General features: G+C 33.2%; 4 protein-coding genes, 1 long non-coding RNA gene and 1 other non-coding gene across 6 annotated transcripts; 4 read left to right on the plus strand and 2 right to left on the minus strand.

The window, feature by feature from the left end:
- On the plus strand, positions 1-2370 carry LOC110822283 (uncharacterized). The gene is made up of 4 exons (XR_015818270.1): positions 1-279; positions 555-1111; positions 1832-1974; positions 2046-2370. It is a non-coding gene; the product is annotated as an uncharacterized LOC110822283 (long non-coding RNA).
- A 6055-nt stretch (positions 2371-8425) lies between these two features.
- LOC110822131 (Sec14p-like phosphatidylinositol transfer family protein) lies at positions 8426-12770 on the plus strand. The gene is made up of 6 exons (XM_022052143.2): positions 8426-8664; positions 9783-9882; positions 10189-10365; positions 11066-11164; positions 11283-11528; positions 12258-12770. The coding sequence occupies exons 2-6, from the start codon at positions 9820-9822 to the stop codon at positions 12555-12557; spliced, it is 885 nt and encodes a 294-aa protein (XP_021907835.1). The 5' UTR covers positions 8426-8664; positions 9783-9819; the 3' UTR covers positions 12558-12770.
- Positions 12771-13367: 597 nt separating this feature from the next.
- On the minus strand, positions 13368-16549 carry LOC110822403 (MIP18 family protein (DUF59)). Its single transcript, XM_088217326.1, has 5 exons — positions 16359-16549; positions 16006-16109; positions 15604-15703; positions 14245-14290; positions 13368-13642 (listed from the first exon to the last, which is right to left on the minus strand). The coding sequence occupies exons 1-5, from the start codon at positions 16470-16472 to the stop codon at positions 13542-13544; spliced, it is 465 nt and encodes a 154-aa protein (XP_088073452.1). The 5' UTR covers positions 16473-16549; the 3' UTR covers positions 13368-13541.
- Positions 16550-17446: 897 nt separating this feature from the next.
- Positions 17447-17520, plus strand: TRNAI-UAU (transfer RNA isoleucine (anticodon UAU)). Its single transcript has one exon. It is a non-coding gene; the product is annotated as a tRNA-Ile (tRNA).
- Positions 17521-18039: 519 nt separating this feature from the next.
- LOC110822234 (Putative methyltransferase family protein) lies at positions 18040-19124 on the minus strand. The gene has a single exon (XM_022052288.2). The coding sequence runs from the start codon at positions 18972-18974 to the stop codon at positions 18126-18128; it is 849 nt and encodes a 282-aa protein (XP_021907980.1). The 5' UTR covers positions 18975-19124; the 3' UTR covers positions 18040-18125.
- A 66-nt stretch (positions 19125-19190) lies between these two features.
- LOC110822235 (Clathrin adaptor complex small chain family protein) lies at positions 19191-22600 on the plus strand. Its single transcript, XM_022052289.2, has 7 exons — positions 19191-19453; positions 19564-19606; positions 19834-19895; positions 20320-20416; positions 21249-21319; positions 21963-22054; positions 22224-22600. The coding sequence occupies exons 1-7, from the start codon at positions 19385-19387 to the stop codon at positions 22288-22290; spliced, it is 501 nt and encodes a 166-aa protein (XP_021907981.1). The 5' UTR covers positions 19191-19384; the 3' UTR covers positions 22291-22600.
- The last annotated feature ends 88 nt before the right edge of the window (positions 22601-22688 follow it).

The raw sequence follows: 22688 nt of genomic DNA on the forward strand, positions 1-22688 counted from the left end.
TTCAATCGTATCGGTTGCAGTCTCATTCTTCTTGCCGTGTAGCTTTTCTTGATCTCATATCTTTCCCTCCAGATCTATTCTCCATGGGTTCTAATCTCGTTTGGTCGTCCCTGAGATCGGGTAGATCGTCTCCTGATCTACGATTTGGTACCAGTTTCGGATGATGTTAGCTTGAGGTTTCATGGCTCGACCTTGGATGAGCTGATAAGGCTTGTCTAAACCGTATATGTCTACCAGATCTGCAGCCTACGCCTTGGAGATAGCCATGGCTTCGTTCCGGTAGGTCTTCTGCCAGTTTTCGTGATTTCCGTTTCGTACTTCGTTATCTTTTTTCTGTTCGTTTCGATTTCTACAGATCGTGTTACAGATTCTTACAGATCTGTATCCCGAAGATAATTTTGTTCCAGATCTAGATATTTATTTGTTTGTAGAGACTGAGAAATCAATTATGTTTCTGTGTTTGCTAGAGATCTGATTATGTGATTCTTTCTTGCTTAATTGTTTTGCGAGGCTGCTTTTGTAACTACTTTTCTCGTTTGCTACAAATTTTACAGGCGTAAGTCGTTCCTTGGGAATTGCGGTTATGGTGATGCTGGTGGCCCGATGGAGTGCGAAGCTGCTCTCTCTCTTCTCGTGAAGTGTTGATCAAATCACTGTCAAAATCTGTACCGGATTCGTCGTTCACGAGGGCGATCGAGTTTATTGAAGAGAAGAAGACGACGTCCAGGATCTGTCTAATTATTTGTTATGGATGTGTGAGATGTATCAGGACGAGATGGCCTAATTTCAGGGGGCCGAGTTCTGATCTATCTTTGTCATCCGACCTTTGCCATGTCAGGTGCGCTTGCATGGCAGGTCACCAATATTTTAATAAAAGAAATATTTTTTGGTTTTCGAGGGGAGATCGCACGGGGGTTGCCCGGGTTCTTCCCCTCGTGTGTGCGTGTGGGTGTGTTTTGTGTGCTCTCTTTTTTCTTCTTTCCTTTCTTTCCAATATCTCAATCGTCACGCACGCGAGATCCACTTCACCAAATTGATAACGGATTGGATTTGGATTAGCGCTATGATCACAAAGAATTTGATCTACTCACAACTACTTTCGCGGATTCAGGTATATTTTCAACTTCCAACAAACTATTTATAGATAACATTCAATTAGTTTCCGACTTTAAATAATCCAATAATTAGAAGGCTAGAATCGTTTTATTTATATGTTTTCAGAATTGCATCCAAGGCGTCAGACTTCAAACCGGGTCTAGTTATATTTGAAGTTGGAAAACCAAGTCATGTTTTAGACTCTTTTACATTTGCAGGCGTTAATAATTGGAGCTCCATTAATTTCATAAAAAAAATTGATAAATGAGTTTTAATGCGTATATCTGTCGTAGAATTTATTTAATTAATAAATGAGGCAAATACTGTGGAATCATTCTATTTACTGTTATGTCTTAACATCCCAACTATTTTCCGAAGAGGTGGATATAAGTAAGCAACCCGAAAGAGCACTTCTAAATTATTGAAAAAAAATGAACGAGTCCTAGCATAAAACAGAGCGTAAAATGTTCCATCTGCATCCTTAAGGCTTTTGTGTTTATATAATTATTAACTAACCATCTTTAAGGTATGTTTTTGACGTAGTAGTTTCTTCAATTTATGAGATTTAATATTGTTAATGCCTTTATGGTTTAAGAGTAGTTGTTGAACATATTATTAACTTGTGTATTATAAGTAGATTTGAGGCCTTGTTTCTGTACCCCTAGTTTGTTTGGTTTGAAAGTTGTATAAATCTCCATGCCATCCCGTTGTCCTGGCTGGAGTTCTTTGATAGTAGATGAAGTATTTGGTTGAAGATGTGAAGCAAACCTTCGTTTCGTTGAAGTGAGAGCACTCCCTGGCAATCTTCAAATGCAGCGGATCCAAGTTCAACTTGAAAATTTTGGCGTCCCAAATTTATTGGTGTTCAGAACTTCGAAGGTATTGGCTTCAATGCGATATGCAAAATTAAGGATGTCTTTGGGCTTTGTAACATGTTTATCTTTTAACAGAATTGAACACAGCCTCACCGTATATGGAGGCAGAAGCTGATGCAATGGTTCTTGATGGTTTTATTGGAATACTTGCCCAAGTCGATAATTGGGGAAGCATCAATATTTTTGTCGGGCTGGTGTTTTATGGATTTTCCTCGCCGTCATGTTTAAGAAGTTTCAGATAGTCATTAGATGTCCGTGTGCGAGAAATAATACGAGGTGATGCAATATTATGAAGTATTGATTTCAGTATTAATTGCTATTAAATTTTATATCTGTTTCTAGTTCTGCGATTACTTTTTTGTACTATTTGAGTGTTATAAGTTAAAGTGGGATTTTTTCAGTATTATGTATTATAATCCTTGCGGAGTTTATGCATGTGTGTGCTTTAAATATTGAAAATTTTATTATATGTTTTAAGATTAATTTATTTGTTATAAATCTTCATTCTGTTAGTCCTTTTCAAGTAGTGGCAATTGTTGTCATTTGTCCCATTTGTATTTTGTGGTGGATTTTTCTCGAAAAATGTTATAAGAAACTAAGGTACGAATCTTTTTAGAAGGATTTTCGAACTTTTTGGTTTTAAGGTATTTTTTTCAGTAGTTCTGTTCATATAATTGCCGAGTAAAATAAATCACATCGGGTACATATGATGTGTAGATGATTCAAGAGTTTTAACGGCTAGTAAAGTGATTAATGGAATTACTAATGTGGGGCATTATGTACGGAGTATGAACAGGAATAAGAATTCTGAAGTAATATTTAACTTATTTTAAAGAGAGTGATGATATTAGTCTCTTTTGCATTGATATATTAATTTGATTTAGCCGGAGGTCTGTAAGATTTAAAACTACTTTTTTAAAAGCAAGTTGTCTTTTAAAAGAAGATTTCTCATTTTTCCCAACAAAGCATTTAATTAAAACGATTACTTTCTATGAAGTAAAATTAAAATTAAATTAAATGACAGAATCGACAGTGAAATTGAAAAATATTCTTAAAATATTCTTAAATTTGCAGGATTATCTTTTAAATGACAGTGAAATTTTGATGTGTTTTCAGTGAGTTGTCTAATTGAATTGTAAGAAGCGTATGAGACGCGGTTGTGGAGATGAATGTGTCAAAGATCTGTAAGCTCAAAATGGTAGAGCGCTCATGCCCTTACGAACGGGTTGAGAGGCTGGTGGTTCGAACCCACCCAGATCTATATACCCTATCAGAAGTTATTAGATAAAAAAACTATTTTGATGCGTTGTCAACATATCACGATTTTCTTGGAATTTCGACCTTTTCAATTAAATTTTTTTATCAAATTTTAAAAGTATTCAAGTATTTCAATTCCGTTCAGTTTTTAATTTTATTTTATATTTTTTAATAATGTACGCATAAGTTTTTATTGAATATTTTTTAAAAATTTAGGGGAAAAAATTAAATGGAAAAAATTTTTTGGAAGGAAGATTTTAGACAGAGAGAACTTTGGTTTGAACAGAATCAGAAGAAATTTTTTTAATTTAATCTGGTTTGACAGAAATTTGTTCAAAAATTTTAACTTTTTAAATATATTATTTATATATCAGTCTGTATAATTAATTATAATGTTTGTATATTTACTATGAAAATTTTAATACTAAAATTAATTGATTCAGAAATCTGGATTAAAAATATATTGGAATTTTTTTGACTGAAGGCTAGATCAGATATCATTTGTCCAATTTGGTCCAGACCCAACGAACGGTGTTGAAGGTTAGAATTTTAACAGAAGGAAAATGTATATTACCTTGTAGTTAAAATGAGTGTTTCATTTATATATTTAACAAAGCTGTTGGTACTTTTTAATTTAGTTTTGAGATGAACTTGTTGTCCAATCTTTTTTTTCTTTTCAAATCAAAGCCTCCTAATGTCGGCAATTGCTTACATGTTTATATTTTGAGTTCATAGATAAAATATTTAATAATTTGTATTACTTATTGAAATATAAATAATTGTCTGTATTTTTTTTAATGCATGTTCACACAGTAGGGCATATAGCATAATCATATGTCTTAATCTTATTTGGTCAACCCAACATGATTCATGCACTTGGAGTTTTATATTTAACTAAAAGCATACTTAAAAAATATAAATTAATATTTAATTTAAAATAAATAATTAACAATTAAATATACAAATTAATAATTTGCTAAGTTCATTACTTCATTTTTTTTTTCCAATATATTAGTTATAAACGAATTTCGACTTATAGATAAGATTCAAGTTCAATTTTTGCTAGAAATTTAAAAAAAAAAATGTAATTTTAATGTAAAAAATAATTCAAAAATATTATTAATAAAAATATATAATTTCTTTATAATATTTGACAGTTTTATGATGCCTTATTGCTTATATAAAATTGTCATATAATTTTAATTTTAATGTTTTAAATTGATTAATTTTTCTCATAATTTTGATTGCAAAATATATAATCCTGGTATTAATTAGTATTGTAAATTAAAATTATTTATTATATATCTTACACTAAGTCTTAAATGATTTATATATGAAAAATAATAATTATATCGTATATACTTTTAAGTATGATATGATCATAAATCTGACTGGTATTAATATTATATTTTTAGGGTTAATTTTTATAATATCAATAAATAAAAACAAAACTTTTTATTTTTATATTAAATAACAAAATTATCATTATATTAACAGAATAAAACTTTAGCAAAATATATAAATTAATATCTATTTACGAAAAAAATCAGTTAGAGGAATTGAGCCCCATTAAGCCATTTTCTAAAATTGAAAATATAATTTTATTTATTTTATTAATAAATATAAATTAGTTGTGATCAATTTATAAAGTGCGATTTAAGATTTATTTTATTGATATATTAATTTTATTGTAACACCAGAATCTGAATTTGATTTTAGATTAATTTTAAAGTTATAAATGTAAAAAAATTTATTTTTTAAAATTAATAAATTTTAATTTAATATGAAATTATGAAAAAAATTGGTTAGAGATGAAATTAAAAATAATTTTGGAAAAAAAAGTGAAAATTTGGGTTGAGATGGTATTTTTTTTTTTAAAAAAAAATAGAAACTAGAAGTTAGAGTGCAATTTTAAAAAATTATATAATGTAGGATCGCCCAGTCAACAGCCTTAACGAGTTATCGCGCGCCACGTGCCAAGGCGCGCTGTCTCGGTGCCACGCGGGAAGCCATGTTGGCGATCCGCGTGCCCTGCAATTGGACGACCCACACGTCTTCCTGCGCGCGTGGACGGTCAGGATCTATTTCTTCATCAGGTGCGATCGGACGGCCGCGATTAAACGTGATGAACGATCCAGATTCGTGCGAGATTAGTATAAATATTTTGCTTTACACAGAACCCAAATTTTAGCTACCAGCCCCCCCACCGAAGAAGAATAACCAACCGCTGGAGAAGGGAGCTGACCGCCGACCGCCATTGCACCGGAGCCACTTGTGACCGCCAAAAAAGATAAAAATTCTCTCACCCCTTCAGAATTCGATTCCAGCACCCTTGTGGCCATATCAGAGCAAAACAAACGGCAGGTGAGCCAAAAATCGCGGGCAAAGCCCAGTGGCACCGTCGCGAGCAAAACTCGCAACCGCCTCCGATGAGCCCCTTCTCAATTCTCATTTCGTGTGATTTTTCTACCATTGTGTTCACCGTTTTGTTTTCTACAGGTTGACCAAAGAAAAATGCTCAGCCGCGAAGGTGAGCCGGCGAAGCCGCCGCACCGAAAAATCTCATCGTCGGTAAGTTTTCATTTTTTGATTTTTTTTTCCGGCCAATCGAGACTCCTTAACGTGTTTTCTCGTAGGGATGGATATAAAACCGGCTGAAAATAGCCAGGGCAAGGCAAACCACCGTTGCGGGCGTCAGTACCATTGACAAAGCACGGCGGTGCCATCATGTCAGAACCCCGAATTTGGCCGAAAAAGAATTTTTAACACTGATTTTGAGTATTTGGATATTTCTAGGTACGTAAAGCATATTTTAATATCTGCAGAAAAATTCAAGAAACCTGAGAACTGTCAGTAGGCGCAGTAGAAGTTTGGTATTTTGGACACCGATTCGGGTAAGAATCCATCACCTTATTCTCTATTATGAAATTGAAGTTTAATTATCAATAATACAGTATTTTATGTAATTTAGAAAACTTCAATAATTAATTACAGGTTACTAATGGAGGCAGAACTGATTAGTTATTTATTATTTGTCCTATTTAACATGTGATTGATTTTATAGCTTTAAATGCAAGATAACATACTGGAATGGTTAAATAATTTAGTTGTACTTCCGTGATGCATGTATTATTTGTCTTGCGTGATTACGGTTAATTTGTGAAACTGGAAATTAAAATGTAAACGGAAAATTATTTGGTTAAGTAAATTAATGAAACGGTTGTCCTACTGGATATCCTGCGATATGGTTGATGGATCGGGTACATACAAAATTATTTCGTGAACGTTGTCTCGTACCGGACGAGATATCAAATAATGATATTTTTTGTGCTCATACCAGACAGAGTATGAGGACGGCCCGATTTACCCTTGTACCGGACGAAATATTGAGAGATTGTATTTTTTGTGCTCATACCGGACGAGGTATGAGATGACCAGTTAGTTGACAAGGTTTGATATTGGTTCACAAGTAGTGGGATATCCTTATAAACTCTCAGGGATATCAGTAGGCAAATAAAAAGAAAAATTATTGTTTTTACTCACTTGAATATGAGATTAGAATGTTATTTGAATTATTGTCTCTATAAACCGATTTTGAAAATCTCGTAATAGTAAATATAAGCAATAAATGATTTTTTTTTTATGATAAATGAATTTACTTAAATCAAGAACTTCATTAGTTGTTTTTTATAATTTTTAACAACCTTCAGTTTCTGTATCGGTGAGTAGTGTGATATTCTTACTAGGTTAGTGTAACTCACCATTTCATTAACTATTTCAGATCAAGATAACTAAAATTTAGATCCCGATCAATAAAAGGGTTGTGAATAATTTATTTCCTGAGCTCCCTTCAAAAGTTAATGAAGGTCGTCATAGGATACTCAATCATTTACTTTTCGTTTATTTTTTTAATTTTTTTTTATTTTTTTATGAGACATTCCCGTAACCTCATTGAATATTCTAAACTATTGTGTAAGGAATGTAAATCATAATTCTATTATTTTGCTTCCGCAGTCAATTTTTGATTCTATTTTCTTTTAAGTTTTGTGTCTTTACATTTATTGTGATAATTAAATTAAATTTTATATTATATATTTAGGTGAAAAATTATTTTTTAATTGTTTTAAAAAAATAATTTTCCAAGAAAAATATTTGCATGGCTGACTTTTGGATTGAAAAGGAAAGTGTTGGAATGTTTTTGTGATAACCATCACGCATAATAATTACGTCATTAATGTCACGATAATTAATATTACTTGCTCTTTTCTGATGTAGATTATTGAGCTTTTATTAATCATAGAAAATAAAATTTGTCTTACATAATCATCATTATATATAAATAATGCCAAAAATTAACCCCTATTAATTCTATTTTTTTTGAAATAATTTTATTTTACTATTTAAAATGATAAATTAATTATTTTAATAATTAATTAATTAAGAAATTTCATCAAAAAAATTAAACATAAAAAATTATAATTATATAGATTATACATTTATTATTATTGGGTTAAAAATATCTCAATACTCGGTTGCGATTTCTCATATGTCTTATATACTATACCTATAAACATATTATATAATTTATAAAAGAAAAAACTAGTGTAATTAATGATTAAATGGTTGGTATTTTATACTCCACATAATAATCACCTCATCTCCAAACTTTAGTTTATGCATTTATTATTGTTGGACAATTAATTAAAAGCAAATCTATCTCGGACCCATTTGCAATTTATCACACATGTCTGTGTACTATACATATATACATATTATATAATTTATAAAAAAAAAAAAATTATTATGAATTTCATAAAAATAGTTAATATTTCAAATCCTCTAAAAATCCACATTATGCATTTATTGTTGTTGGACAATCAATTAAATAAAAATCTGTCTCGGCCCCATTTGCGATTTCTCACTCACCTCAATATATTATACATATATGTGTATATACATAAATATTATATATATAGTCTATAAAAAAAAAAAAAAACTATTGTGAATTTACCAAATCTAAAGTACTTGATAATTAATTAATTATTTATTTAAACTAGAACATTTGAGCTATGATTTTTTCAATTATGTTTAAGATGGAAATTATAATTTTGACTTTTGGATGTGTGCAACGTATTTTATATTATGATGTCATAAAAAATTAGTTGTTTATTTAAAATATATTCGCAGTGGAATTCTCACCAACAACTCCGGTGTAAGTAGGAAACTTAAAGTCACACCAACTCCCTTCTTCTCTAATCTCTCTCTGCTCTCTTCTTCTTCGTCTTCTTCTTCTTTCTCCTCGCAATTGTCGCCTTCAAACACTAAATGCCGCTGTCTTGAAGATTTTAGCTCCTTCCCCAAACGTAAACTCTTCCTTATATCTTTACTTTCTTTATTCCTATCTACACGCTTCGCCTTGATTCTTCAGCTCTCTCAGGTAAAACTTTCAGTTTTTCTCTGCTCGAAAACTGGCCAAGTTCTTCGGTTTCTAAAATTGATTCTCCGGTTTTCTGTTGATTGTGATTAGATCTACTGGCCTTGACTTGTGTTCTCCGGTGGCAATTCTTTCTTTTAGTTTTTACGGAGTTGAAGGAATGTGGTGTTTTCTTTTTTTTTTTTGGCGATCCTATTTTATTTGTAGATCTCTCTCTCTCTCTCTCTCTCTCTCTCTCTCTCTCTCTCTCTCTATTTCCGTTGTTGTTTTGACGGATTGTGGACGAAATTATCTGGTTATGGTTTGACAGACGTAGTTCTTTATAAATCGATTTTAATGTTTTCTACATTTTTGTTGAAGTCGTGGTTTCTTTGCTTGGATTGTTTTAGCTCCTAGTCTGAGAACCTATAGTTTTGTTTCATTATCAGTCAATTATGGTGCCTTTGACAATAGTCAGCTCTTTTTAGCTTTGGATCGGTGTTTGACTTTTGGGTAAAATCTGTTTTTGTTTACTCGTATTGGCGTTTGAATCAAGGAACTTCAATGTAAAGTTTCCATACAGATCTTAAAGTAGTCATTTGGGATGCTGTTGCCGAACTTCTTGCGGTGGCGTCAAAATTTTTGAAACAAGAAGAGGTTTTATGGAAGTTTGATTAGTAGAATGTGTTGATCAAACAGTTAGTTCAATTAAGAGGCACTGTCAGTCTGTCAATATTCAGAAATAATACTGAACCTGAGAAGGTTCCGTATACAGACTTAAAAATAAATTTTGTTCTGCAAGATGGCTTCATATCTGGTCAAAATTTCGTGGCATAGATGACAGGAGAATGGCTTTATTCCCTTGAGACATAATTTATAAATGAAAAGCTCAAGTGAAATAAATTAAGCTCTGAATGGTGAGGAGACACTGCCAGTCTGCCACTTTAAATAATGCACCATATTAAGTATCTTTGTTGCAGACATAAGTTGGCTTTCTTTGTGTTTAGCCTTTAAAAATGCCGTAGAAAAATATCTTAATTTGCCTAATATTTTGTTTTCTGTTTGTTTTGTATCTTAGACAAATCATACTTTCCACCTCCGAGAAAATAGTCACTAATATGTTATATATCCTTCTCTTGAAGGTTGTCTGTCACAAGTGGAACTCCACGGAGAGTAAAAATGTTTCTCCGGAGAAAGACACCCCATCGTCCAGGGGATGATTCTGAGCAACGAGATGCCAAGGTACAGAGATGCAAACTCATTTTTTTTTTTGTTTTCAATTAATTGCTTTTAACTCCAATGGGTTCCTTTGTTCGAATTTTTCCAGAAAACATATTTGATCACTCTTTTGTTTTTGTTGATTATCCGCCGAAACTGGCTCATTAGTCATTACTGACTGTCAATTTGGTTTTTTTGCTTCAACATCATGATTAGACAATAGTATAATTCCAGTGTTCAGGGAACATTTGGGAAATTTTGATTCCTTGACCTGAACGAGATAATTTGTATATGCTTCTGAAACATACATTACACATGCTACATGTGCAGGTCAGTGAACTCAGAGCTGCTCTGGGACCTCTATCAGGTCGAAGTTTAAAATACTGCACTGACGCATGCTTGAGGAGATATTTGGAAGCTCGGAACTGGAATGTTGACAAGGCAAAAAAGATGTTGGAGGAGAGTCTTAAATGGAGATCAATTTATAAGCCTGAAGAAATCCGCTGGGTATGTTAGATAAAACAAAACACATGTCTTCAATTCCATGCGTAATTCATATTGGTGGAGGCTTTGCCTGATTTTACACTTTCACTTGGATGGGAAAAGAAATACTTACTGTTGATTCAGTCCCCTGTTAAACTACACATATCTGAACCTAAGAAGAATTATTTTGTACGACAGACACACTGATTTAGTATCTTTTCGTTATCATTGGTAGACTCATAAATTACTCCTCACATGTATATGCTGCCTATTCGGTTTCTTGACATGGTTAGATGGCAATCATAATATTGGATTGCTCTCTGTTTTTCAAAGAAACTTATGCATTTGGATCCAAGTATCTTTAGTATCTTTTATGGAGTTCAGAGTATGCAAGTCCAAGCATGGCTTCTGAATCTGGACCTTGTTTGTGGTTCTCTTAGGCTGGAAACATTAACCTTCTACAGCATAAAGAATTTTTAATTCCTTTTGGAGGATAGATTGCTTAAATAACATTTTCAGATAGCTTACTTCATCTATTTTGTGCAACTTTGAAATGGTCTAAGTTTAAATCTTTCTCATAATCTCAAATGCTTCACAGCCTCCTAAATGTTCTTGTTGCATTTGACTGCAAGCCATTGTTCTATTGTTTTTTTCCCTTCTTTAAATTTCCAGTCTGCTCAGTGGTTTAATGATGGAAGCTAACCATGTACAAACTTTTTGCCAGCATGAAGTAGCACACGAAGGTGAGACTGGAAAGGTTTCTAGAGCAAATTTTCATGATCGATCGGGGAGGACTGTGCTTATAATGAGGCCAGGAATGCAGGTACATACTATTATTTTCTGTGATCACTTCTTTGCATCGGATAAGTTTTAATGATAAACTTGTTTGTGGCTAGTCCAATTATTACCAGCTTTCTTGTTGACTTCTCTGTTATTTGTAGAACACAACATCAGCAGAGGACAATATCCGCCATCTGGTTTATCTTTTAGAAAATGCAATTCTTAACCTTGCTGAGGGTCAAGAACAAATGTCATGGTTGATAGACTTCACTGGATGGTCATTGAATACCAACATCCCAATTAGAACAGCTCGGGATATCATCCACATTTTGCAGAACCACTATCCTGAAAGACTGGCCATTGCATTTTTATATAATCCACCGAGGCTTTTCGAAACATTTTATAAGGTACAAAAAATACCTGCCTTGTATCTCTCCTGGGTACCATTTTGTTGAATTTCCCTGGGGGCGTCCGATTTGCTTCCTTCAATTTTTTTTTTATCATTTTACTGCACAACATAAACTGTTACCACTAAGTTAGGTTGCGTTTGGAAGAAAACAAATTCTTTTTGAATTTAGTTGAAAATCCACACTTAGTGAAGAGTGAAATGTTATTTAAAACAATAACAAAGGATAAAATCTAGAATGTATTAGATCTGCCTCACTTCAAATTTTCTCGGATTTCATTTTTCATCCTCTTTTAGCAGAATTTCTATTTCTTTCTATCAAAACTAAGGTTATTATATTTAGGGCAATCGCAATTTTCTGAAATTTATTTACAAAGTCAAACTCAGTGTAGATACAAGATGATAAATTTTTTTCCTAAATTAATAAAGTTAATGTAGAACTTGGTGTGGAATTAGACTAATTCATTATTGATAGGATTTGGAGTGCATTGTTGTAATTTCACATAGAATTTCATATGAAATCAATTTTTGTATTTTAAAAAGAATTTTTGTTATTTTATAGTTGAACTGAGTATAAATTTGCAAATAAATTCTACAAATTTCTGAATTTATTCTAAAGCGTAATTTTTCAAATAAATTTCACAAAAAATCCAGTTGTCCCAAACATAACATTATTTCTCATGACTTAATCTGGTAGATTTGCTGCTAACTTCTTTTCTTTATTTTTCAGGCTGTCAAGTACTTTTTGGATCCCAAAACAGCACAGAAGGTGAAGTTTGTATACCCTAAAAATAAAGCTAGTGTAGACCTAACGACTTCGTTCTTTGATGTTGAAAATCTGCCAAGCGAGTTTGGAGGAAAAGCCACTCTGAAGTATGACCATGAAGATTTTTCTCGGTTGATGGCCGAGGATGATGTCAAGACAGCCAAGTTTTGGGGTCTGGATGAGAAATCCTATCATTTCAATAATGTTCATTCGGGTGCAGGCGTTGCGCCAGAGCCAGCCCCTCTTGCACCGCCGGCTAGCTGAGCAGCCCTGCCTCAATCTCTGTACAATTCAGGATGGACTGAATCAACTAATTTATTTGTAAGTCTAGTGTTGGATTTTCACTGTAATTGACTCCAGTCCCATTGAGGGAGAATAAGCATTCATTTGCTCTGCTGCTTACTGCTAACAACAGGAAAAAGATATGTTCTGTACATTGACGCCCTTTGTTCTCTATCTATAAATTTCTCTACCTTATCCTTGGAGGAGAAGAGAGTTACTTCGCTTCATTAAACTAGGTCCTGTTTAGCTTCTAGGTATTTTTATATTTGTACTTGAATGTTTGGTAAAACATTGTATTCTTGTAGGCATTATTCTAACCAGCTGGTCTAAATATGGAGTTACTAAGTAGTAAATGCAATCATGTGTAGAAAAATCAGTATACCAAGATGAGAATTTGAAAAATAAGCTGAGATTGGACAACTTTGCCCCTCTGGAAAGAAATGTACCATGCGAGGCAAGCTACAATACCTGCGATCAATACTATACAAAAAGGCTTTCTTTTACTCAAAATTAAGGCCATGTTTTGGAACCAAAAATATAATTTCAAAATAAATGGGGTTTGGAATAAATAAAATTTTAAAAACATTTACTTGAAAATTTACACAATTTTTATAAAAAATCACAAACAATGAGCTCATATGAAACTTGAAATTAAACTACTTTCTTTGTTCCACTTCAAATTTCATTATTTTGAATTGAGTTTTCACCCTCTATTAGTTAACCTAAATATAAATTTCCAAACAAAATTTGCAGAAGTTTTTAGTTTGATCCGCTGGTAACTTGATATAAATATGCAAGCAAGCAAGCCCAATTCTTTTAACTTTGGTATAGTAAAGAACAGGAACTCCTAGATACACCCACCTAACAAGACATACTATCACCATCATCACAAGAAAATCATCTTTCATTCCATCAACAACTACTGCACTAACTGTACAGTGATCTGGGTGATCGAGTCTGCTTTGGTCACAGTTCATTGGAGTAGAGGCATTCGTCCACAAGTTGACGGAGATTAGGATTCTCCAGGGCAGCTGCAACTCTTTCTTTATCATTCAATTGCTTATTAACTGCAGAGAAGACAATTTCAGTCAGACTTCAGGAGGAGAACATTGGCTAAATGTAATCAGATGATTAGTTTGTCTCATGAATTGGAACTCAAAAAATACAAGAGGGGTTTTTTCCTTTTATGGTGTTAAAGAGGAATAGCTTATCTGCAGCTTTCGCTTTTCTATTTCCAGTTTAATCATTAATCTATTCAGTTCTCCAGATGTTAAAAGAAGAAAAACATCAACAATAGTCCTAGTCATATTGTGTTAATGAAAAGCTCCAAATCTACCCTACATGCTGGAGAAATGACCAACTGCAGTTTTGCTGGGTTCTTTCTACTGTCTTTTTATTCAAATCACTAAATCTGTGTAATCCTTCAGGTAAGACGCCGAGAAACGAATAATGGAATGAAAAGGAGAGAAAAAAAATATAAGATGATTCTAGCTCCTAGGTATGCAATATTTAATGAAATTACTCTTCTTCTATGGCTAAGAGAAGTCACCATTTTCTCTTGGTTCTTCATAATCCATATTATCCAATTCCAATTCAAAATCCAATCACCTGATCAAGTTTCAAGAATATGCGATATATGATGGACTTAATAGGATTTATGCAACTTTACCTGATTCTTCATTGGCATGAGATCCAGGAGACACTTTAATGTCAAGCTGTACAACCAGGCCATGAACAAAAGTACGAGAAAACAGGTTGATGATAATAATTAATGAGTAATGCCAGATGAAACAAATCTCACACAATTAACACAAAATTATCCCATCAAAAAGTGCAGACACAAGGCAGGAAGGATAGAATTTCATAGGTTTCTCTATAGCTTTGGTGGTGAGAAAACACTCTCTAGGCGTTTGGGGTTACTTTTCAAGCAGTTATTAAGTATGTAAATTCATATTTTAAAAAATACATAGTTATACGTTTAGGTAGACCACGGATTAAGGTAAGCAGTTAGTGTTTTATTTAAAAAAATAACAAAGATGTATATATATTTATACTGCAAGCATTTATTATAAAGTGTTTCACATACTACTAATTTTAAGAGGATATCAAGAGGCTAATTAAGTAAATTAGTTAGATAAAGAAAAATAAGAACCTAAAATAGTTGGGCTCGAGGTGTTTGTTTTCTATATCCTTAAAATCACTAAACATCTACCAAACACACTACTTTTTCTATTACCAAACATGAATATTGAAGCATGAGTGCTTAAAACTTCTTATAAACATTAAAAAAGGAATACCAAACATTCTATAAGAATCTAAAAAGTTACTATTGCCATGTTTATTTTCTACCTTCTTAGATTCTCTTTAATGAACCTAATAGACACCTTGTGCTTTATGTTACCAAATGTGAATACTGGAAAAGAGGTACTTAAATCAACTTATAAATATGACATGGTCGGGATATTAACATCTAAGCGATAATCAGAATATCTGATCCAAATAAAGAAACAAATATTACATTTTAGATGTAAATTTAAAACCCAATCCTGAGATCGCACTTGACCATCAGTAGACAAAACAAACTTAAGCTAATTGGATTAATTTAAAACTCAGCCTGCCAAGTCCAGAGGTTTAAAGGAATAAATATTAATGGTTACAATTTCAAATCGTGTTCAATAAAAACTCAATCCTCAAGTGAAATTAGCAGTTTTTTAGCACCATATATAAGAATGATTTGCGTAGACGGGTGTGACAAACAGAAATACAATTCAATATCCCCATGAATCTAGAAAAAATAAAAAGGTCTTACAATGACAACCAAAATTATTCATTCAAGTTAACACAAACACTCTACTAAGATGAATAGTAATTTTTCGCATTTCACCAAACTATCCACATCAATGTCTCCAAGAATGTGTTAGTTTCAAATTCATTTCTCAAATAAAGCACATAAATAATCCAGAGAGAACAAACAGTTAATCTAAATAAAAATCCCATAATCTATACAAAAAATGATAGAACAACTGACCTTAAAATGTGGCGGGAAACACTCTTTTAGCTTAACTCTCAGGCATAGACCAATCACGGTCGCCATACTACAGTGCTGAATTGTGGGCGTGAAGGTTATCCTTGAAAAAACAAAACACACAAAAGAAACCATCTATTAGAGGATGATGAGAAAAGCAAAATCCCATTTAAATTGGCTTCAATTGATCTAAATTAACAGATAAAACACCAAATCCATTAAAGATAAAATGAAAAGAGACAGGTTTTGAGCTAGCAATGTAAGTAATACAATTGAAAATCAATAACCATAGCTGGTATCTACTTCCACAATCTTCAGGTTTTGAGTAACATAGAGTTAGTTCAAATTCTTATTAGAAAAAAAATAAAAAAAAATAAACAAAAACCAAAGCTTAGTAATACTCACAAAATACGCCCAAGCTTCTCATCAACTGTAATCGACTCCTCAGAAAGAACGCTAAGCTGCTCCAATGAATACGGATGCTCTGGATCTCTTATATCTCTCACGAAATGTACCAATTTGAGTAAAGGATCGCAAATTCATATCAAAATTTCCTCTACATACAACTCGGATTAGCAATTAAACGATCAAGCGAAACGAATCAGTAATTTCAGTCCCAATTTCGAATAATTAGAATCTAAACAGACGACAAGACTAAAAAAAAAAAAAGCCCCGTCTAAATTTGAAGAAGAGAAAGCAGTAGTACTGCTTGAAACAAACTGATTTTGTGAAGAAAAAAAAGAAATAAACGAAAGGATATCGTAGATTTCGAGGGGATCAACGGCGTCGTCTCCGTGAGGATCTTCAGTTCGAGCTACTCTTTCCTTTTTGGCGTGAACCACTGGGTTCGCATTGATCAGTCCCAGAGTCATCTCTCTCTCTCTCTCTCTCTCTCGTCTCCGTCTGTTCTTCTTTTCTGACTCTTAAGTTCACGAGCCGCGGTCTCAAAGTTGACTGTACTTGGTACAGGAATGATTGGCTGTTTTCGTCTCTGTCTCACCATAACCTGCCACGTCAATCCGGTGCCGTACTTGATTCGTCTGAATTTAATAATAGTTTTTTACTTTTTTTTTTAATAAAAAAAATCGTGTTATCATAAAACAAAAGCACGGCAAATTATTAAATATATAATTAGCCTCTTTATAGCACATATTGTTTGTCATTTATTTAAATATATAATTAATACAAATATATTAATATATATTTTATTTAAATTTATTTTAAAACAACAAAATATACGTTAAATTTATTAAATATATACTACAAAAGTAATGCTTGTAATTATTTAAAAACTAAGATATAAATATTCTTCTGAAATAAAAAATAGCCAATAAATATGTGAACAAAATAATTAGGAAATGTTAATGTTAAACAATAAAACATATATATTAGAATAATTCAACGATATTTAAATAATTTTTATATTGTTTGGTACTGAATTTTTTTACATTCAAAATAATTTAAATTTCTTCAAATAAATCAAATATCTATACGTAACTCCCTACCTATGATTATATATATATATTAATCATAATATGCTAACACTGTTCAATATGATAACAAAGATGATTAAATTTAAATACATTAAATATATTTTTATAATTATTAAAAATATTATAATTTGAATATTATCATATACATTGTATAAATTCATTAATAATATGTATGAATATTAAATAAACTAAAATTAATAAATTTGAAGCCACGTATTTTTTTTTTTTTTAGAATATAAAATATGTACGTCAAATTTACAAAACAGATAACAAATAGATAAATATTTTATTGTCCATCCAAATTCATGTCCTTAATTTTCCTATTTTATAAGTTGGATTTAAGTGGACAGCCAGGTCCCGTAGCTCAGTTGGTTAGAGCGTTGGTCTTATGAGCCGAAGGTCGCGGGTTCGAGCCCCGCCGGGACCAGATTTTTATTTTTCATTTTTCTAACCCCGGAACTTCAGTTCCGGCCTCCGGGCCATTTCCTTAATGTTATCATTATGATTCATTTTTCGAAATATAATTTTACTTTTGTTAGCTCATCTCAAAATTTTTATTAGTTATTTAAAATTAACTCTTTAATGCATTTATATGTGGAGCTTAAAGGCATTTTTTTTGCAAGTTAATTATATATGTTTATCAATTTATACTCTAATGTCACAGTTTTTTTTCCTTAAATATTTGTTGCATTTGTTTTTCAGAATTTAATATATGATTTTTTAAACATATTTAAATTTGGGATCAAATTTCAGAGAGATCATTGAAAAAAATTTAATGGGCAGAAGCAAGCCTAAGTTTACACACTTTTTAAAATTCAGTTATTAAACTTTTAAATTACTTTTTAATTAAAATCAAAAGTTTTTACTCTGGTTACATAAGTTCTCATTTATGCAATCTTATGTGCAAATGTAACGTTATGGCATACAATAACATCTAAATGCAATCTTTAAACAGGAATTGTGAATCCATTAAGAAACCACAGGATTTCGTTAAAACAAAGAAAAAAAGAAAATCCCATTTTGTTGCAATGATCAAGGATTGTTTGGTAACTCAGAATTCAGATTCTTTTTCTTCCCAGAAAATCGGTACACAACAACACCAATCCTGGATCCCTCACTTGGCCGATCCGCGTGTATAACATCAACAACAAACAGCTTCTTTGCCTTCTTGAAGAACGAAGAATCCTTCTTCCATCTTCTCAAATGAGCCATAACGAACACCCTTTCCTTCTTCTTATTCTCATCACCGCCGCCATTCAAAAGCAGCAAGCGCAGTGTCTCGATTAGAGGATCATACAGATGATCGTGATACACGACGTCAGATGCTAGCACAAGGTCGAAGTCAAACTCCTTTTCCATCCTTTCCACGTCACCGGGATCTCCCCACTTGAGCGGCGCCGTTTTGACCCTCCCGCCGCGACTGGCCAATACGTCGGCGTTCGCCTCGGCGTTGAATTGGAGGTTGGGGATGACGTGGGCGAGGTCTGTCACCATGACGTCAGCCCCCAGCGTGGCCGCTGCGGCGATCCCGACGAGGCCGGTGCCAGAACCGAGCTCCAAAATTTTGAGAGGCCGAGTACTTGAGCCAGTGGATATAGCGGTGAGGGTGGAGGCGAGCGGGCTGTTGCTAGGGTCACAGTGGTCGTTGTCCAGAAGAGTAAAGAGAGTTGTAGCTGCTGGCCAGAGCTGGAAGGAGAGGCCTCGTGATGGGAGCTGCCTTATCACCACCGTTGACTGGATCGAACGGAGGTAGTGGCGCTGTAGTTGCAGGTTTCCTTCACCGCTGTGTACTGTAGACAAACTATTACCGCCATTTTGATCTTCTGGTAGCAGAATTTTGAGAGGATCTACGTCGTCTTCATCGCCTTCCTGGCTCGCCATGATCTGGAGTGAGCAGCTGTAGTCGAGTACAGTCTGATGTATACTCTCTCTCTCTCTCCCTTCAGATTGCCGCTTTCTAGGACAAGAAATGGACGACTCAGTCTCTGACTAGGGATTTTCGGTTCCTACGAATTTCCAATTTCGCCCTCGCTTCGTTCCAATGTAAACTGCTGGTAAATTTGAAGGACCACACACCAGGCTCAGTAACTAGTTAAGTGAGCCCAGTGGGCTTTGGGGCGACATGGTAAAAATATGGCATTTTCAATATTTTATGGGCAAAGTCATAATTATATAGTTCCGGTGGATATGAATGCAATGTGAAGAACTCTTGTTTGATCTGGGAGACTGCGATTATCTAAGCCACGAGAGTGGGGAGCGGGAAGAACGAGGCAATTCACTGAGAAGCAGATATGATTAAAGCCGTGATGGTGATGAACACCCAAGGCAAGCCCCGTCTTGCAAAATTTTATGATTTTCAGGTCTGTCGAAACTTTGTACATGTTATATGTAATATCACGATCTTTTTTTTTTTTTTCCCGTAAATATCATTTCAGTGATTAATTTGAGTTCAATTGTTGTGTGAATTCAGCCTTTCGAGAAGCAGCAGGAACTTATGCGCGGTATCTTTTCAGGTTCTCTTTTCTCTTCCGCACAAGCACGATTTTATTGAGGTTAAATCTGTTCCAGTCGATTCAAAACTTTGTTCGGATGAGATGAAAGTGTTCGTTAATAGCTATCACGGTTGCAATTATGATTTACTCTAAAATTAGATTCCACTCTGGTTTTTGTTTTCTTTTGGTCGCTTTTATGCTTAATTTCTTCCTTTTCGTTTCGGTTTTGATTCTTGATCCTCATACAGTCTTGTGCAGTCGAGCCGAGAATGTAAGCAATTTTCTGGAGGCTGATTCAGTCTTTGGCCCGGTATTCTCTCCCAACTAATTCTAAAGTTGTATAGAATTTGAAATGTTGGTTGTCATAGACTAGTTTTTTCTTTTATTTGTGAAATTTCATATGTATTATTCTTATTTCATTTAGAATTTATCTGAAACTAAAAATTCATGTTTGGAACAACTGGTGTATAAAAATTAATATTTTCGAATCAATTTACATTTTATAAAATTCATTTGTTCCACGCTGCACGTTTTTTTTTTTTAATACTGTTGAGAAACTGGATAACTTGAGTAGCATGCTTGTGATGGAAGTGGTGTAATTCTTATCTACCGGTATGAATTCATCTGTGAAGCTTTTTGTGGAAAAAAGTGTTGTGTAGCATCCTTGTGTGCTTTTGTATTAGTAGTATAGGATATGCAAGAAACTTATACTCATCTATCTTATCTTTCTGCAGAATTCTCGCCTTGTGTACAAGCATTTCGCAACTCTTTACTTTGTCTTTATTTTTGATAATTCTGAAAATGAACTAGCAATGCTTGACCTGATACAAGGTAAATTTGGTACCTCATTTACTAAGGATTCATGAATAAGACACTATCCGGGATACTGAATGTAAGATTTTCATTGGTAATCTTACATGCAGTTGCTACTTCATGGTTGATCCTTCCTTTAAAACTTAATTATTTTCCTTTGGATATCTGCATGATTGAATGCAATGTTGGTTACAACCTGATATGCATATCGTGGGAGATAAATTTAGAAAGGATCATTTTGATAATTGAGTTATCTGTCAGTTTGAGGAATGGCTACATCACAGTAACAAGAATATGAAACAATGATGGACCACTAATCACTATTCATTATTTGCATGCTTTTCATGTTGTTACTAAATCCAGCTTTTTCCTTTTTATTGAGCATGTTCTTTAATCTGTTCATATCCATGATATTTTTGGTGGATAAGGCCCAATTAAGGCAACCATAGTTCTATAGGCAGTTTGGGATTATTATAACAACTCAAATAATGGGTTCTACCATGGTGCCTTGGAGGCATAATGCATACAAGCAAATCTTCTAATGTTTCAAAATAAGTAACTTTGTGTAATAATCCAATATTGTGTAATTAAGTTACTACACAATGTTAGATGATTACTATAAAAATTATAGTATTGTTAGAAAGTTACACAATGTCTCCGAATCACTATAGGTTCTCCCTCAAAGAGAAAAGGCAGGGTTCATGTCTTAAATTGCAAATTTATCATTCCATGTTTTGTTGACAAGCAAGGTCCATCATGGATAACATTGTTTATGTTAATTCGTGTATTTCCTCTTTTTAAGTTGTTTATTTGATTAGAAGATTTGCTGACTCGACTTTATCTCCTTCAGTTTTTGTTGAAACCTTGGACAAATGCTTCAAGAACGTGTGCGAGCTTGATATTGTGTTCAATTATAGCAAGGTTGAGAATTCATTTCATTTATTAGTAGCAATAATATTGCAATAATCATGTGCGTTGCTTCACTGTTTATGGCTGCTAATTTACTGCAGTATTTTCATGATATGCAGTTGAACTAGGGATTTCATTTCCAATATATATGTCATCATGAGATGAGCTTCCTTGTTCATGTTGCTCGATAGATGCAAGGATTCCTCTCTCTAGTTCTTTCTCAGTAAAATGTTATTAAAACTGAACCAATCATCAAACTAATCAAGGCCCTGATTTAATAGTTGACTAGTGATTTAGTACTGGAACCACTGGTTCAAAAATTTATTTATAAAATAATAACTGCTAAAAGTGCTAACAATTTATGTTATTAACATTAAAAAAGTGAAAAATGTTATGTTAATTATCATCACAAAGGGGTAATTAATTTTGTCTAATTTCTATGCTTATTTGATGTGTTCTCAAATTGGGCTGGTTAAATGTCTACTCTTTTCTGGGTTTGTCTGATTAGTTTGATTCATTCTGTGGTGGATCTCAATTTTCAAGGTCTTATTCTTTTCTATTTCCTTGGTAAAGGGAACATGGATATTAAAATCCGAGTCCCATCTGTTTTACAATTATAATATAGGTGAATTTAAGATTCATGAATCTTTTGTAGATGCATACTATACTAGATGAGATCATATTTGGAGGTCAGGTGCTGGAAACAAGTTCCACAGAAGTTTTGAAGGCTGTTGAAGAAATATCAAAGTACTCTCTCTCTGTCTCTCCCCTTCTCCCTCTGTGTGTGTGTGTGTGCACTTGTATGTGTGCATCTGCATGCATGTGTATTTGTTTGTTGAGGTTGGTGGTGTCTGGTTTGTATTATCAGATATGGCTTATATGGACTTAACAGCATGAGGTCTCTAATATTATGCAGGTTAGAAGCATCTTCCAATGCCATTTCACTTGTTTCCAAATCTGTCTCTAGTTGGCGAGGTCGCTAGTGCATTCCATTACCAATGAAATAAGGAATTCTGCTTTATAAAAATGTTTTTCTTGTACTTGTGCATAGATGATATATATTCTCATCAATGGAGTCGATTTTGTTGTATCATATACTGTTTCTTTCAACGGAGCTTGTTCAGCAACTGAGCCTGTAATCTTATCTGTGAAATGATCTTTATATTCCTTACGCTCTCGTTGGCAAAGTCGGTAGAACTTTTTGTTAGACTGGTGAAAACTGAAAAATTGGTTTCTTGTACTGGTGGACAGATTATGCATCTACACATTAATATACAGAGATTGATTGTTGGATTTGCTGTTTCTTTCAATAGAGTTTGTCTAGCGTGTGAGCTTCTAATCTTAAGCATGAAACGGTACTCATTCTCTCTACACTTATTGA

This window comes from Carica papaya, chromosome 4 (genome assembly GCF_054855325.1).
Source record: "Carica papaya isolate Zhongbai chromosome 4, ASM5485532v1, whole genome shotgun sequence".
In the NCBI taxonomy this organism is placed as follows: domain Eukaryota; kingdom Viridiplantae; phylum Streptophyta; class Magnoliopsida; order Brassicales; family Caricaceae; genus Carica; species Carica papaya.